The sequence below is a fragment of the Denticeps clupeoides genome, chromosome 9 (assembly GCF_900700375.1).
Source record: "Denticeps clupeoides chromosome 9, fDenClu1.1, whole genome shotgun sequence".
Classification (NCBI taxonomy): domain Eukaryota; kingdom Metazoa; phylum Chordata; class Actinopteri; order Clupeiformes; family Denticipitidae; genus Denticeps; species Denticeps clupeoides.
The window spans coordinates 126082-143293 of NC_041715.1; the positions used below are offsets into that span (position 1 = coordinate 126082).

At 46.6% G+C, this 17212-nt stretch overlaps 1 protein-coding gene across 1 annotated transcript in view; it reads left to right on the forward strand.

Annotated features, from left to right (window-relative positions):
- LOC114796434 (myosin-IIIb-like) overlaps positions 1 to 17212 on the forward strand; it is a 63069-nt gene that overhangs the window by 28032 nt on the left and 17825 nt on the right. The window contains 9 exon segments of the mRNA XM_028990424.1: positions 3487 to 3566; positions 4875 to 4895; positions 5898 to 5975; positions 6048 to 6253; positions 11119 to 11230; positions 11566 to 11728; positions 12142 to 12222; positions 13987 to 14059; positions 16935 to 16965. Of these exon segments, the coding sequence (XP_028846257.1) occupies positions 3487 to 3566; positions 4875 to 4895; positions 5898 to 5975; positions 6048 to 6253; positions 11119 to 11230; positions 11566 to 11728; positions 12142 to 12222; positions 13987 to 14059; positions 16935 to 16965 (845 nt within the window).

The window sequence follows — 17212 nt, forward strand, 5'->3', positions numbered from 1 at the left end:
TTTTGCTTCGAACATTTATTTCTGTTTCATTTCACCAGTTCCGCACTGTCTGTTCCCCTGTTGGAACTTCATCACGCTGGTCTTTCTCCATCTCATCCAAATTCACAGCATAAAACAGAACTTGGAGATGTAGTAGGCGTGGCTTCGCAGTTCTTCACCTGGATTCTACATTTTTTATCCATGATTTACGTCTTTCGAATCCTCTGAAAACACTTTAAAAGTGGCCCGTTCGGACCACCAACGTACGGGCCTTCTTGTTTCGAACCCCCTTCCTGGTAAATCTGCGATCAGCATGTTTTCCGGCGGCTCTTCCGCAGTGTCGGGGAGCAGGGCTCGCGTAAGTCTCGGAGCAGAACATCGCTTTATAAAGCCGCAGTGTGTAGCATCGCCCAAAGCCAGTCAGCGCGGCGCTCGGCCCGCGATTGATCTCCCGCCGACTGTGACGGGCGGAGTGGGCGGGGCCACTGCGGCGGCCTGGGGTGTGAAGGGTGGAATAATCCCATTTGCCCGGCTGCTGAGTCGAGCTTCTAGAATAGATGGCATATTTCTTTTAAAAGAGGGGGGGAGCGAAGCAGGGCAGGCCGGGGAAAGGGGGGGTTAGTCTGACGCCTTTGATTGTCGCCTGCGATGACAGCTCGATCCCCGGCCTGTGAAGAAGAAGGCGAGTGCGCCGAGGTGTCACATGGAACGGCGGATTGCTTTTTAATCCCGCCACATTGACTGTTCTTGTCAATAGAAGCCCGGTACGACTGCCAGCTCCAGGTTTCTTTCTTCCCCCCGTTCCCTCCCTTCTTCTCCAGCATTTTCAAAGTGAACGCACCAGATGCCAAGGAGCCGATGCCATGCCAGAAGCGGAGAGTCATCTCCAGCCGTGACCGACAGGATGACCCGATCAAACGTCCTGCCTTTCACACCGACACTCACACGTCCGATACGTATGCGCCACGCCACTTCCTGCAGTCGAGGGGGGGATTTAGCCCGTGAGTGAGCGAGCCAGAGCAGTTGACGGGGGATAAGAATTTGACACTTAAAAGTCGAGCACGAAAACCTCGTAATACTTAACATTCTGCAACGCAAGACACGTTCACGTCGCTTTCCGTTGTTCCCCAACATACAAACTTTTAACACGGTTTCGTCAGGCAGGTTGATGTTTTATTGATAGGCAGCTGGGATATGGGGTCAGTTGGAAAGCTCACGTTTTGATCTACGCTATTCTTTTAAAACCCACAGAGGCATTTTCCCACAGTTTTCCCATAATCCATTCACGTCAGAGCTGGTGCTTCATTGTAAAACTAACTTGTTCACCCTGTCTGCTGTACGTTTGGTCCATTTTGACATTTGAACAGAAAGGTGTGGAAAATACGGGTTAGAATTAGGGGAGTTGAAATGAATCTCAGAATCGATGCATCGCAATGCAGAAATGGACAATTCTGCATCAGTGTCGTGTAGAACATAATGGATTATTTCATATTCACGTTGTTTAGTTAGAAGGCAGTGGCGGTAGTGACCGCTCCGGGTAGGAGTTCGAAACCAACGTCCTCTGGCCGTTTTTGCCGTTTCAGTTTAATGCTCGTCGCGGTTTTACATCCGTTACAATCAGCCAGGAAACGACCGCGCCACCAACCACATGCTGTTTAACGCCTGTGTGTCGGAATTTTGATGGTCCAGATATGATAAATAATTGTTGTGTTTTTTATTGCGCTTTTCAAAAATGGTGGTCGATACCTAAACTGGAAAAATGAGCCTTTCATTAGAAGAAAGTGTAAAAGATTTGGAGAAGCAGGGGTACATCACAAGTTTCCATTTATATATCGATTTGAGGACCAAATGTCATGCAGAACATAATGGATTATATCATATAGAAATCCAAGGGTCCACCTAGTGGCACAATAATGTTGGTTCTGGAATGCAGCCCCATTGCTTCCCTGTACAGTATAGTGGAGTGGCGGCGCCATGAAAGTTTGGCTGCTGGAGAAATAGAATTTGCAGCGAGCAGCGTTATTTTGGCACGTCATGGCCGGCTGTTGGCCCGGTAGTGTATGAACGCAGGTCATGGCGCGACTGCTCACCACGTCCCAGAGTGTGTTTTCCTGAAGGTGTGTGGCACATCTGCGCGTCTATTGTTTATTCATGGGACAGACTCTTTGAAATGTGTTAAAATGCTTCCCACTCATTATAAAAATCCTGCCACCCATGGATTAGGACTTTGATGTCACCAATCCTGCTTCAAAGCCTTCTTTCACTCCTATTAATCACAGTTTAGCCTCTGAAGACACAGCCAGAGAAAACATTTGGACATCTTGTGCTAAAAAAACCTTCCGACTGCCGCGCATATGCTAGCTCGGGTTCATATCCGAGCCCGGTGTGTGTTGTGAGTGTGTGTGCTTGTGTAAGCATGTGCTCGTATGTGCGAGAGCTGCTGCAGGGGCTGCTTTTATAACCCCCGCCCCGCACAAAAACCTCTGCACTTCCCTGGAAGTGGCCCTAAACCTGCAAGGCTTAACTTCAGCGTGAGGGTGTTGCTTCGCCGCAGTTCAAGTTCCGTCATGGGCTAAATCTGGCTTGAGAAATTAAAGCCCCGTCCCCAAAACCTTGACAGCAAATCCGACCCGCAAATCTTGCAGATGCAGAAATTTAAAGCTGCATTTCTTACATATTCCCGGAAAATGGTGACCGTGTCAACACAGCTGTGTTGTTCACTGTCTGCTCACATGTAGGTGGTCGTGTCCGCCGTGCAGGGCGCACACGTGTGCTCACCAACGCGTCGTTCTCTCAAGTTAACCCACAATGCACCCTGGCTGGGCCACCACATGAAGCGACAGGCCCACGTGACACCAGCCCTTTCAAAATGAACGGGAAGTGTCTCATGTTGCAGCCTCTGCCTCATTCCCACACTCGTCTCTGTACCTCAGGCCCGTCCTCATGAGGAAATCCGGTTTGGCCTCGCGTCAAACATGGACACCACATTTCAGGGGACGCAGAATGGCTGTTTTCTCCTGTGAGGACACCCGTTTTACAGAAAAGGATTCTTGTGTGGACGGGGTTTTAGTCTTAAGAAATGATTATTCGCGATTGGTTCATTATTGTTGCATGCAGAAAGGTAATTTTGATCAAATGTCCTAAACTTTATCTGTCTCCTGGACTGGAGTATTGATGTCTTGGCCTGTGAGTTGATATGTAAGACTTTTGTCCTTCAAACTGCAATTGCGTGACATCGAGATTTTTAAGGAAATTGAAGCACCTTAAGAATGAGCAGCGAATGGACAGCATGTGGAGACATGTTGTAATGCCAGGTGTGTCCTTCTCATGATCACACCACCCAGATCCCATCTGAAGGGCTGAACGGGGTCTCTGTCAGGTCATCGGTGGGACTGTGTGCAAACAACTGACGCCTTGTTCAGCAAAGATGTTTGGGAGCTTGAAGAATGGATGAATGGACGGTGTCAGATTGTTCTGAGTGAACTGATGTTTCTGTGTTCTGAACAGGAAATTTGGCCACGTCCAGAGCAAGGGTCACTGCAGCTTCCCGGTCATTGCCCCCCCAGCTCAACACTGGACGCAGTAAGGTGAGCATTAAATAGCACACGTCAAAGCCAAAAAATGGCCAACTTTACTATAGCTTCTTCTTCTTTTATTTTTGGCTGCATCAACCGTCTCCATTTCTTTCCTCTATACGTGTCCAAGCCAACTCAACCTCCAACCCTGACTGTTCCTGTAAAGCACTCATCATTAATCCCGTCCATCAGTCCCAACATGAATCTCAGCATCTTTTACTCGGACACCTCCTGCTCTTCATCCTGTCAGTGCCACCATCTCCAACCCATATAACCTCGCTGGTGTCACTCTTGCTGGTCCCCGTCTGTCACTATATCCACCCTGCCTGCACTTTCCTCTTTCACACTTCACACTGCTCTTCTGAATACTCTCCTGACCTTCCTCATATATATACTGATTTAATACTCATATCATACTATTTAATAACTGGATATATAACTAATATGCTCTTTACTATTCCTAATAGTTTATGCTGATTCCAGCTCAGTCATATTTATGATAAATCCTTTTTGCTTTTCCTTGTTTGTCCTATGTTCGGTTGTCTGGACTGGCCTCGGTGCCTTGTTGTTAGTGGGTGGGGTCGAGTGCTGTAATCCCACCCTTTATGAGATTATCCCAGATCCCTCATCAAAGGCTCCCCGCCGGCTGGTGAAACAACACGCATGCACAGACGCTGGAAACCAAAAAAGCGCGCTTTCATGGCTGCGTGCCTTTTATTAAACCTGGTCCATAAAGAACCGAGGAGCCGTATTAATCTCGTTTTATTTACCACGAAATTCAGTCCTCGAATGTTTACTTCTTACTTCTGAGGAGGTTTTTAATAATAGTTGTGGGGTAAATGACTGGTGTCATGATAAGAAATGTGCAAAATATTGTAAAAAATGGCGTACTTGTATATGAAAGTGAAGTGATTGTCACGTGTGATACACAGCAGCACAGCACACGGTGCACACAGTGAAATTTGTCCTCTGCATTTAACCATCACCCTGAGTGAGCAGTGGGCACCATGACAGGCACCCGGGGAGCAGTGTGTGGGGACGGTGCTTTGCTCAGTGGCACCTCAGTGGCACCTTGGTGGATCGGGATTCGAACCGGCAACCTTCTGATTACGGGGCCGCTTCCTTAACCGCTAGGCCACCACTGCCCCTGTATTTGAAATAGATGTACAATCCCACAGCATCTCATAAAAGTGCATTGTGCAACTTTATTACATTATATGTATGTATACACATGCTCTATATACATACATAATGTTCTGCATTATGATTTTTTTATCGTATTTTTCCTCTGTTTTGTCGTTTGTGAACCTCTGTGTTCAGTCTGCTAGGAACCTGCTGAAGGTAGGGGTGCTGAACGTTGCCCTGGAGCCTCTGGTCCCTGTAGAGCATCCGTAGATCTGATCTCCTGTGCTGCTCACTTGTCTACCTGAAGTCTATTTCAGAAAGAAGTCTACATGAAAAAGTTCATAAAAACAAATGAATTTAGTATGAGTACTTGCCTCTAGACCGTAGTGGCTCCTCTACCTTGTGCTTTCTCCTCTGTAAAGCTGCACTCATCTCCTCTGTCTCTGATTCTGATGTTCCGCATATTTAATGCCCGGCGTGATCAGAGAGATACAAATACGTTTCCTTCTGTGGATTTTACCTCCTCTGATCACCACAGCATAATGACATGGTACATCGGCTGTGATGTCGTGGCAGCCGTGTGGCTGGTGGAAAGTTAAACTGGGTCAGGGTTAGACTCGGGCCCTTGTTAAAGCACCATGATTGAAAAAGATGTGGCGATTTCGACCAGGAAAAGACTCCAATTAAAGCGGCGAATCAGTGCATACCTTCAGTACAGATGCTGCGAAGGAATAAAATATTAAGGTATGCACTTTGCTCTATAGACGCGTCCATGAATTATTTAACCCTTCGTTAAATTTGACAGCGCCGACAGCGGAGCGGACCATTAGGGTGTTTATATTGTGTCCTCATTAATACCTTGTTGGACAGAGAGCCTGGATTGAAATGGCAGGGCCCATTATGCGGCCTGCTGTTCATAGGCAGAGCTGCCGGGCAGAACCTTCAGAGAAGGGATATGAATGGATAACAGAGCATGAAATATAATGTCTGATTGTTTTTTTGGTTATTTTTTTAATCACACACACACACACACATCTGAGAAACAATCATTGCGTCTAAAAATATGACTGACCTGTTTAAATAATAGTAGGTTACATTTGTATAAATGACATTTTTAATTTATCTAAAAAGTGCAATGAATATATCGTAGCTTATATAGCGTAGCGTATAGCGTGAAGGTTTTTCCAAAATATTTCATTTTGGATTTGAATTTGTAAGGTGGACACCATGGAGATGATGCGGCACCCAGACGAGACCACCAACATGAGGAGACAGACGGTGTCGTCTTATTTCCGGGTGTGTAGCCCCGCACTTTAACTTCTTTGGAAGAACAGTCTCTTTGCCCTGACCCACATCGTCCCTCCTCAGTACTCGCTGATGGACCTGCTGTCCAAGATGGTGGGCGGCCAGCCGCATTTCGTGCGCTGCATCAAGCCCAACGACGACCGGCAGGCGCTGCGCTTCAGCCAGGAGCGGGTGATGGTGCAGCTGCGCTACACCGGCATCCTGGAGACGGTCAACATCCGCCGCCAGGGGTACTCCCACCGCATCCCGTTTGAGGAGTTCGTGAACAGGTGAATGTCCACTTTATTCGGGACACGTGTTGCTGCAGATTATGTGATATAGACAGTAAGTCATTCAGATTCATATTATCGGGTGATGCGTCATATTACCGGCTCGACCTGGACCGACCTTCGAGCGCCACGAGTGCTAGACTAAGAGGGAAAGGAAATGTGTGGGTTTAAAATATGATCACCAGCTGCTCGCCTCCGTTTCACCTCCTCTGCATCCATGTTTGCATCTGTCTCGCTGTAGTTAAAACACATCATCTGACGACAGTGGTTGAGAATTGCAAATGAAATTAACATTTCATTTAAAAAATGAACATTACAACATGTGAAATAACGAATTTACAATGAACAAATATGCCGTTGTTGGTACGTATGCTCTGAATCGCCAGAGAAGCGTGATTTTAAGAGCGTTACAGAGGACTTGTGCAGACTGCACATCTTCTGTGGATCTGGAACTGAATACACAGGACTGAACCAGAAAGTGCTGCAGGGTGGAGAGTCGTAGCTTTGCCTTCTTCTCATTTTAATCATATAAATGCTTTTATTGCTCGGGAGATTTATTTTTAATTTCATTTACAAATGTTATTCCAAAGCTACCCTTTACAACGTGCATGCAGAGAATTGATATTATTACTTTATTTCTGGTACAGAAACAATTACAGAGGTCAGATGTTTCCTGGAGTTCTTGCACACACCGCAGCAGGGATTTTGGGGTTCCAGCGGTTGCTGCATGACATGGAGTTTCAGCTACTCTGTAGATTTTCTATTGGATTATGGTCTGGAGACTTGAGATGCTTTTTACAGAGACACTCCTTAGTTGCCGTGGCTGTGTGTTTCGGGTCATTGTAATGCTGGAGGCCCATTGACCCATTATTGATAATCTGACTGAGGTTGTCAGCCAAAATCTTGCAATACATTGCCTGTCCATCCTTTCCCTAGGTCCACACTCTACTCATCCTGACAAAAAGCCCCCACAGAGCATGATGTTTCCACCCCAATGCTTCACGGTTGCAATGGTGTTCATACTAAAAAATTCTATTTTAGTCTCATCTGACCACATGGCCTTCTCCCATGCCTCCTCTAGATCATCCAGATGGTCTCTGGTGAACTTCAGGCAGGCCTGGATATGCTGGTCTGAGCTGGGGACCTTGTGTGCGCTGCAGGACTTAAGTCCATGACAACGTAGTGTGTTACTAATGGTAACTAATGGTAATGGTCCCAGCTCTCTGTAGGTCATTGCCCAGGTCCTCCTGTATAGTTCTGAGCTGATTCCTCGCCGTTCTGATGATCATTGACACTCCACAAGGCGAGATCTTCCATGACTTTTCATGAAATCTTGACTTTCATCCATTGTCCCTGGTGTCCTTAAACAGCTCTTTGGTCTCACACATAGTGGTAGAGATCAATACAGGTAACAGTCTGCATGGTGGTGCTGGTGTCTTCCTCTTGTAAGTCACTTTGGATAAAAGTGTCTTGCTAAGTAAAGTAAAGGTAACGAGTGGAGGACATACAGTGGGGCAAAAAAGTATTTAGTCAGCCACCAATTGTGCAAGTTCTCCCACTTAAAAAGATTAGAGAGGCCTGTCATTTTCATCATAGGTTTACCTCAACTATGAGAGACAAAATGAGAAAAAAAATCCAGAAAATCACATCCGCTGATTTTTAAAGAATTTATTTTCCAAATTATGATGGAAATTAGTATTGTAGACCTGCACAAGGCTGGGAAGACTGAATCTGCGATAGGTAAGCAGCTTGGTGCAAAACATGTTTTATATTCTAGTTTCTTTGCTCTGGTTACTGCTTTGCACATTCTTGGCATTCTCTCGATGAGCTTCAAGAGGTCGTCACCTGAAATGCTTCTCCAACAGTCTTGAAGGAGTTCCCAGAGGTGTTTAGCTCACCCCAAACCATCTGGACTGGGTTCAGGTCCGGTGACTGTGGAGGTCAGGTCTCCACTTTCTGTTAAGTACAGAACTCATTCATAGTTTTGATGCCTTCAGTGAGAATCTACCAACGTAAATGGTCATGAAAATAAAGAAAACACATTGAATGAGAAGGTGCGTCCAAGCTTTTGGCCTGTAGTTTATGTATATATGTGTATATATATGTCGTATATAACGTCACATATATAATGTCAAATTCATATTCATTAAGATAAATCTAAGGTGATCAAGATTTTTGATGCCTTGACAATGGTGTGATGTAAACTGTATAAAGTTCATGTGTATAGAGCAGGTAACCTGATTTAAATTTGAACATTACCATCAAAGGCTCCTCTGATGTCGTTGACGGGGGCACTCTCAGGATTTACCATCAAAGAAATAACAGGTATGAACAGGAATTAATATGAGAGACGGCTCGTTGAAAGGGAGAATCAAAGACGTTTTCTCCCCCCACTCCTTCCCCTAAAACATGACTGCTGTTATCGGTGGCCGGCGTTGAATACAGGCCCGTATCTGTTCCCCGCTCCCATCGGGGCATGTTTGTGGCTGGCCTCAGACAATGGAGTATAAAGATGGGGATGGAGAACAATGGCCCCGTATTTACAGCCCAAGTGGGAGACTTGAGAACACTTGGTGCATTATGGGACTTCTCTGATTGCTGTCTCGCTGATATCTGCTTATGAACCTTTTAGTCCGATAATGTGGGTTACGCCACTGTTGTGTTGCATAGCCATGTGCAGAGATCCCTCGATTTGTGTTTTAAAGTTTAAAGAAAGTTTAAAGAAATGTGTTTCTTTCTTTCTTCTCTCTGCATGTTGAATTTTAGGGTTCTTCTGTATATACTAACGATTTTATTACATATTAAGACATCTTCATTAAGCGTTTATTAAAATGATATGCATTTATAAATACAAGAGACATGTACAAGCATAAACATGTGCACGGTTCAGTGATTGTATGATTGGGTAGTTTATTAAAAGTATAAAAATAAAGTGATATATTGCTTGTCATTAAAAGTAAAATGTTGATTGTGGCTTTTAACCATGCTACAGGAAGTTATGGTGTTTGAAATCTGGTATATGAATATGGTGTCAGGAATCTCTTTTTCTCTCATACATACACTGGTCATTACCGACTTTATAAAGTCCTTCTTGTATTCTTTCTTGTTTAACACACAGAGCCATTGAGAAGTGAGTCACGAATTCGGATTTGGATCCAATTTTTCATGCTGCAGCAATGTTTTCTTTTTCCCTTATTTCTCAGTCAACATGCTTGTGTAAAATTGAACATGTTCTTTCTATTGTTCAATAAACCGTTTTTGATCAATAAATCACATTTGAAACAAAATGACAATACAAAAATGTCCAGTTCATACATACTATTAAATAGTATAGTAAAAGGGAAGAACTGAACATCTAATCGGCAGCTCATTAGTGTTTAAATTCACAGGGTGATAGTGGCCTAGTGGGTAACTAGGTAGTATAGTGGGTGGTAGTAGCCTAGTGGGTAACTAGGTAGTATAGTGGGTGGTAGTAGCCTAGTGGGTAACTAGGTAGTATAGAGGGTGTTAGTAGCCTAGTGGGTAACTAGGTAGTATAGTGGGTGGTAGTAGCCTAGTGGGTAACTAGGTGGTATAGAGGGCGGTAGTAACCTAGCGGGTAACTAGGTGCTATAGAGGGTGGTAGTAGCCTAGTGGGTAACTAGGTGGTATAGTGGGTGGTAGTAGCCTAGTGGGTAACTAGGTAGTATAGAGGGTGTTAGTAGCCTAGTGGGTAACTAGGTAGTATAGTGGGTGGTAGTAGCCTAGTGGGTAACTAGGTGGTATAGAGGGCGGTAGTAACCTAGCGGGTAACTAGGTGGTATAGAGGGTGGTAGTAGCCTAGCGGGTAACTAGGTGGTATAGAGGGTGGTAGTGGCCTAGTGGGTAACTAGGTGGTATAGAGGACGATAGTAGCCTAGTGGGTAACTGGGTGGTATAGAGGGCGGTAGTAACCTAGCGGGTAACTAGGTGGTATAGAGGGCGGTAGTAACCTAGCGGGTAACTAGGTGGTATAGAGGGTGGTAGTAGCCTAGCGGGTAACTAGGTGGTATAGAGGGCGGTAGTGGCCTAGTGGGTAACTAGGTGGTATAGAGGGTGGTAGTAGCCTAGCGGGTAACTAGGTGGTATAGAGGGTGGTAGTAGCCTAGCGGGTAACTAGGTGGTATAGAGGGCGGTAGTGGCCTAGTGGGTAACTGGGTGGTATAGAGGGCGGTAGTAACCTAGCGGGTAACTAGGTGGTATAGAGGGCGGTAGTGGTCTAGTGGGTAACTAGGTAGTATAGAGGGTGGTAGTGGCCTAGTGGGTAACTAGGTGGTATAGAGGACGGTAGTAGCCTAGTGGGTAACTAGGTGGTATAGAGGGCGGTAGTGGCCTAGTGGGTAACTAGGTGGTATAGAGGGCGGTAGTAGCCTAGTGGGTAACTAGGTGGTATAGAGGGTGGTAGTAGCCTAGTGGGTAACTGGGTGGTATAGAGGGCGGTAGTAACCTAGCAGGTAACTAGGTGGTATAGAGGGTGGTAGTAACCTAGCGGGTAACTAAGTGGTATAGAGGGTGGTAGTAGCCTAGTGGGTAACTAGGTGGTATAGAGGGCGGTAGTAACCTAGCGGGTAACTAGGTGGTATAGAGGGTGGTAGTAGCCTACCCTCGCCTATGAACCAGAAGACCCGGGTTCAAATTCCACTTACTACCATTGAGTCCCTGAGCAGGACACTCAACCCTGAGTGTCTACAGGGGGGGACTGTCCCTGTAACTACTGACTGTAAGTCGCTCTGAATAAGGGCGTCTGGTAAATGCTGTAAATGTAACCCTAATTATGGATAGGGAATGACATTGAAAGAGACCAAACTAGATCTATATTTCTAGATGTATATTTACCTTTTTTTCAGATATTACTACCTCACCTTCAGGGCTCACCAGATGCCAGAACCCATTCGAGAGAACGTCAGCGCCATCCTGCAACAAACTAAACTGGAGAGCTGGGTTCTGGGCAGGACGAAGGTACGAACACCTCTGATTGGCTCAGACGGGTCAGTTGCGCTGAAGCCCAGAGTCCGTATGAAAGAGCCGTTTCCCCGCCGCTCGGCTGCATACAAAACAACGGCTCGTCTTTGATTCCTTTTCTTTTTTCATCGTGGCGTGAAGTGCCAGGAAAAGTAAAGAAGACGGGTGAAATGAAAGCTGTAGCGCCGCCGCGCCGCGTTCCCTGTGATTGTAATTGAACAGATTGGCAGGGCATCAAGCTTGTGGAGAGGTTCAAAGCCCGGCGCTCCGCACCCGCCAGCTTTGTCGGCCACCCGTTCGCCGGGAGGTGACGTCAAGTGTCTGTGTGACAGGTGTTCCTCAAGTACTACCACGTGGAGCAGCTGAACCTGCTGCTGCGCGGCGTGATCGGCCGCGTGGTGCTGATGCAGGCCTACACCAGGGGCTGGCTGGGGGCGCGGCGCTACCGCCGCCAGAGGGACAGGAGGCACCGAGGGGCCACGCTCATCCAGGCGGGTCAGCAGTGTGTGTGTGTGTGTGTGTGTGTGTGTATAAAGGCTGTTTTGTGTGGGAAGCAGGTGTGGCCCCTGAGACTGTAACAGTAGGTGTAGGGGGGACAACAATAGCAAAGGACAAGAGTTTGATCAGAGACCCCCATTCAGGCCCATCCACCTCTGGCCCGCTGGGGTAATTTCCAGTTCTTCGCCCGGGACCCTGGGGGGTAGAAATGCTGGTCGGGCTCTTGAGTGGAGGGGTAATAAGCCCTCGGAAGTCCCGGCGCAGAACTGAGACCTTCTTGTTTGTGTGGGAGCTGGCGGGGGGGGGGCAGGGGGTGTAAGTGCTTCCACCTGGCCCTCCCCGGGGTTTGAAGTAAGGTCCCGTTTCATGATTGATCAGTAGGTACGCCATCCCTCTCCCCCTCTCTGCAGCCTGGAGGGGGTACTCCGCCCGGCAGAATGTGAAGCACATCAGGAGAGAGCGAGAGGAGGCGGCCGTCCGGATTCAGTCAGGTAACGGCGACAGGGAGCTGCTCCACCCACCATTTCTTTATTCCAGATTAATTACATGCATATGTCATTTTTACAAGATTCATATCCCAGAAGTGTCCAAATTGCAAAAGTGTCCAAATTTTTTTAGTTTAACGCAATCAAAGAAAATACAAAAAAACCATTACAACAACCATTACAAACATATAGCCAACATCAGGGAAAGACTACTTGAATTAAAAAAAGTAGTTTAATTTTTCAAGATGTACACATGCTTAAAAATTGAAATAAAAAGAGGCAAAAAAAAAAAAAGTGCAGACATGCTGAGCATTTGAAAACGATGATTTATAAAACTTTAAAGTAAGGAAATACCTTTTTGATCTATAAAGAGGCAATAATTAATGAATAATGCATAAAGATAAAGCTTTTGAAAGTTTGGACAGCATGTTTGGTGCCCATGTCTCAGTAGAATGGCGCACGCTGAGCTCCTTCTTTCTTATTGTCTCCCACCACCACCTTTCATCTGGTTCCCAGTGTACGGCAGCAGAGGGGCTTTATATCCACTTCCTCTCCCGTCCTCCCTCCATTACTTCACCCTCACATACCAGAAACAGGGCGCCTCTTTATCTCAAATGTAAATGAATTCTCGATGGAGATGAAAGTGGGCACATTAACCTTCCCTCCCTCCCTGCTCCTCGACTCCGAGGGCCGGGGAGAGGTGGGCGGAGCGAGGGGCGGCGGCTTGTCCCCCCCCCCCGGCGCCGGGCGGAGATCTGTGGCCCCGCCGCACGCCTCGGGTGGGTGTTTCACCGTTTAATCCCGCTGGTAAACAAAGCTGCGGAGAGAGTGAAGCTGAGTTTACAGGGCCGTCCACATCCGAGCTGTGTGTGTGTGTGTGTGTGTAGGGGTGAATATGCATTGTAGCATGCCGTGTGTGTGTGTGTCTTTCTTTATGTCCTCGTCACTTGTCAAATTTGACTGAAAGTAAAACAATTAGAACAAAAACACTTTTTTATTAGCATTTTAATGTATTTTTTCTATATTTGTCCATTTTCATATGTAGGGGTGAATATGCATTGTAGCATGCCGTGTGTGTGTGTGTGGGGGGGGGGGGGGGGGGGGATAAGCATGCATTGTAGCATGCCGTGTGTGTGTGTTATGTCCTCATCACTTGTCAAATTTGACTGAAAGAAAAAAATTTTCATCCCAAATAGACACATTTTGCGGTGTCTATTTTTTAGTTCTCTTGTGTGTGTGCGTGTGATGGAGTAGAACGTAACGCTTCCTCTCCAGCACGGCCGCCATTGTTGCGGGAGGCGCGGCGCCGCGCTCTTTGAGGTGGGCGGCATTTGCATTTTTAAAATAAACACGCGCCTTTCAAATGCATGAGCCTGGCGGCCCCCCTCACATGAGAGTCGCCCTGGGGAGTCCACTCACCATCGATCAGATGAGGCCCAACAATGGCGGCCCCTCCCCTCTGCTCTTCCTGTGTGTGTGATCTCGCGGCGGGACCAGAACAGAGGACACAATGGCCCGTAGTTGGGCTGAGTTGTGCGCCCCGAGGGGTCCCTTGGAAGTGCCGAAGGTTTCAGCACGCGTGAAAAAGCGGCGCCGCGACCTTTCTTCGGCTTTTAATTGGAGAAACACTTACCCGAGTTCAAGTGCAGGAATGTTTCGCATTTCTTCACCTTTTGAAATGTGGGGGTTCGGTTTACAGCGTCTCAGAACTTGAATTATCTTCTTGTACGCAACTTGCTCGCCAACAAATGGAAAAAATGTCGTTTACAGCTTACAGAGGCCACCGGGTCCGTAGACAAAACGGGCGTCTTCAGCGACCGCCGACGCCTCTGTCTCCACCGGGGTGAGCTTCCGCTCTCACTGCATCACATACATGATCCCAACACGTTTTACTAGCTACGCCTGCTGTGTAGACGCACCGTGAAAGTGGACAGTCACAGGGAGGGACGGAGGAATAAAACAAAATGGAATTTACATTTGCCATTTTACAGTTAGGACAGGACAGGACCGGACAGGACACCCTGTCACTCATCACTCTCAGCCGCGTGGCTTGTTTTATTACCGGTTTCAGGTGGGACAGGACAGGACTGGACCGGACAGGACACCCTGTCACTCATCACTTTCAGCCGCGTGGCTTGTTTTATTACCGGTTTCAGTTAGGACAGGACAGGACTGGACCGGACAGGACACCCTGTCACTCATCACTCTCAGCCGCGTGGCTTGTTGTCTTTCCCGTTTAAGTTTCTGCAGAAACACCAGAGCCCCGCCCCGTCCCCGCCCCGCCCCTCACACCCACCTCCCCCCTCTTTTATATCCTTTAATTAGTGTAATAAATATCTTTCCAGCGAGGGAACACCAGGCGCTGCCCGCAAATGAGCGCCGAGCTCTGGACTGGGCTCCAGATGGGGAGGCTGATCGTGGCTGTAGTGAACACACACACACACACACACACAGATTTACATTTACAGTATTTACCAGATGCCCATATCCAGAGCGCCTTACAGGCAGTAGTGACAGGGACAGTCCCCCTGGAGACACTCAGGGTTCAGTATCCTGCTCAGGGACACAATGGTAGTTTGTGCTCTTCTGGGTCATAGGTGATGGACGGATGTGATTGGCTGGCTGCTCTGGGTTAAAATTTCATAATGCTTAAACCTGTGTCTTTTATTGTAACCATAGTAACATCACAAATTAATGCAAAATAGCAGTTAGTACCTTTCTGGCAAGATTATTGCCACTTTTGTGTCTGTATTCATTTGATAGAACTTCACAAAGGCTAATAACAATATAAAAGGTGCGTGCTGTGTGTCATCAGCTGGCACCCATACATGTTTACTCTGCACTTAGGAAGCCGTTTGGTGTTTTATGGCAGTGCGATGTTCTCCAGATGTGGGCCTGACGTCAGGGTGTATGGCGTTCCACGATCGGCCCACAGACCGTCCACAAGGCCAAGAGGCGCGGGAGTCTGCAGAACATATTTAGAATATCCACAGAATCAGCTGTTCATTGTGTTCAGAAACTGATCAGGAGTCCCTGTCATCTTTTTAAAAGAAGTCACGGTCCCATGCCTCGTGTTAGGGCTGTGCGATATGGCATTAAATTCATATTGCAATATAAATTTAACCCTATATATATATATATATATATATATGAGAGAGAGAGAGAGGGAGAGAGAGAGAGAGAGAGAGAGAGATTGTGGCATATAATTTGATTTGTAATTTAAATGTATTTGTAATTTTAAATGTAACCATTTTGAAAAATGACGTGTCCGTAGCAAAAGCGCTGCAGCAAGAACTTTTTTCCGATACATCAACATATTCTACTGAAAGTGGACTTTGTCTCACCCATAAGGCCAGTAAAGTACGAGGTATTTGTACGATGCGAGTAATTATATCAAATTTTCTGTATTCAGCTGTACCGCCCAAAAGTACTGCTCAGGCCGCGAGTGGGCGTGGTTTCGTGCAGGGGACGTGACTTCTGGGGCCGGTATAATTAAATCCTCTTGCCAAGTTTACATCGCGGGTCTAGTCCATATAGTCCCTGGACTATTGGACTGCAGTGATTCTGCATATTTCTGACCCGACATCACGTCAGGGGACGTGAATTACAATGAGGATCTTGTTGCAGTCGGTGGGAAATGTTAGCCGGCAAGTGAACATTTTGTCCTTGAAGTTTTATGCGTTGGAAGTATTAAAAATGTATGAGGGTAGGGGCTCGAGCGACTTTGACAAGGAGCAAAATGTCACAGCCAGACAGCTGGGTTATAGCGTCTCCAAAACTGCTGGGAGTGCAGGCTGGCTCATGTTGTCTGGTCCAGTAGAAAAGGGACTAGAAGTCCATGTTGGTTCTGATAGAAATGGGCATCACAGTTCTCACAGTGAGGCTGGTAGTAGCCTAGTGGGGTAACACACTCGCCTATGAACCAGAAGACCCGGGTTCAAATCCCACTTACTACCATCGTGTCCCTGAGCAGGACACCTAATCCTGAGTGTCTCCAGGGGGACTGTCCCCGTAACGATGGACTGTAAGAAATGTAAAGATCATTCTAATGAAAGAACATTCACTTTGAGCTCATAACACTATTGTGTAAGTAGTGGTAGCGCGTAGCCTTGCTATAGTGGAGGACTTGAGACATGCGAGACGTGTCTCCGCAGGGGTCTGACATCGATATTTGGCTCGGAGGTTCGGGCTGTAAATTTAGCTTCATGTAGCTGCAGACCCACTTCCTGTTGTGGAATGTGTGTGGAATTATGCAGAATGTTAAGGCGCCTTAATAAATCTGTGGGCCTTTTATTTTTATCCTTGTTTATATCATATTTCTCCGAGTGAAAACTTCGAGCAGGATATGTTTAATCAGCTCTGGAAACGCTCCATATAGATTTGGTCTGACGTGGACCGGCCCGTTTTACATTCCAGTGCTTACCCAAACCCATCAGCCCTCCGTTCCTGCTCTCCCTCCTCCCGGCAGTGGGAGTGGTCACATCACAGCGACGCCCACTTTCACGCTGTAAAAACGACGAGCTCCGCCCCCTTCAAAACTTCATTACACTTCATCTTCAGGGTAGTCCCTCCTCTCCAGAATACAAATAACGATTAAACAGTCACTTCGTTCTTTCTATTCATTTCTGTAAATGTGTTGTAGGACATGACATGGAGTTTTATTCCTGTGGTTGCGGTAGTGCGGATATTAACTTTTCCCATCTTGTCTTCTTTTTCAGGAATGTCCCAATCAGAAAGGAAAACTCTCAGGTCAGTCGAGTCCAAGAGAACACAAGCTTGACAAATTTGTCACGGCAAAAAAATGAAACATAGTCGGGATTCGAGGAGTCTCCTCTACCAGATTGAAAATTGTGAACCCAAAGTGATGGACCCACAAATACTTTGCAAAATGTCTAATTAATTACCTTTTTAATCGATTTTTTTTTGTAGTGTAGAACATATTTAAATGAATAACTCCACATGAAGCGTCCCTGAGACGCGTCCACCACCACCAGAC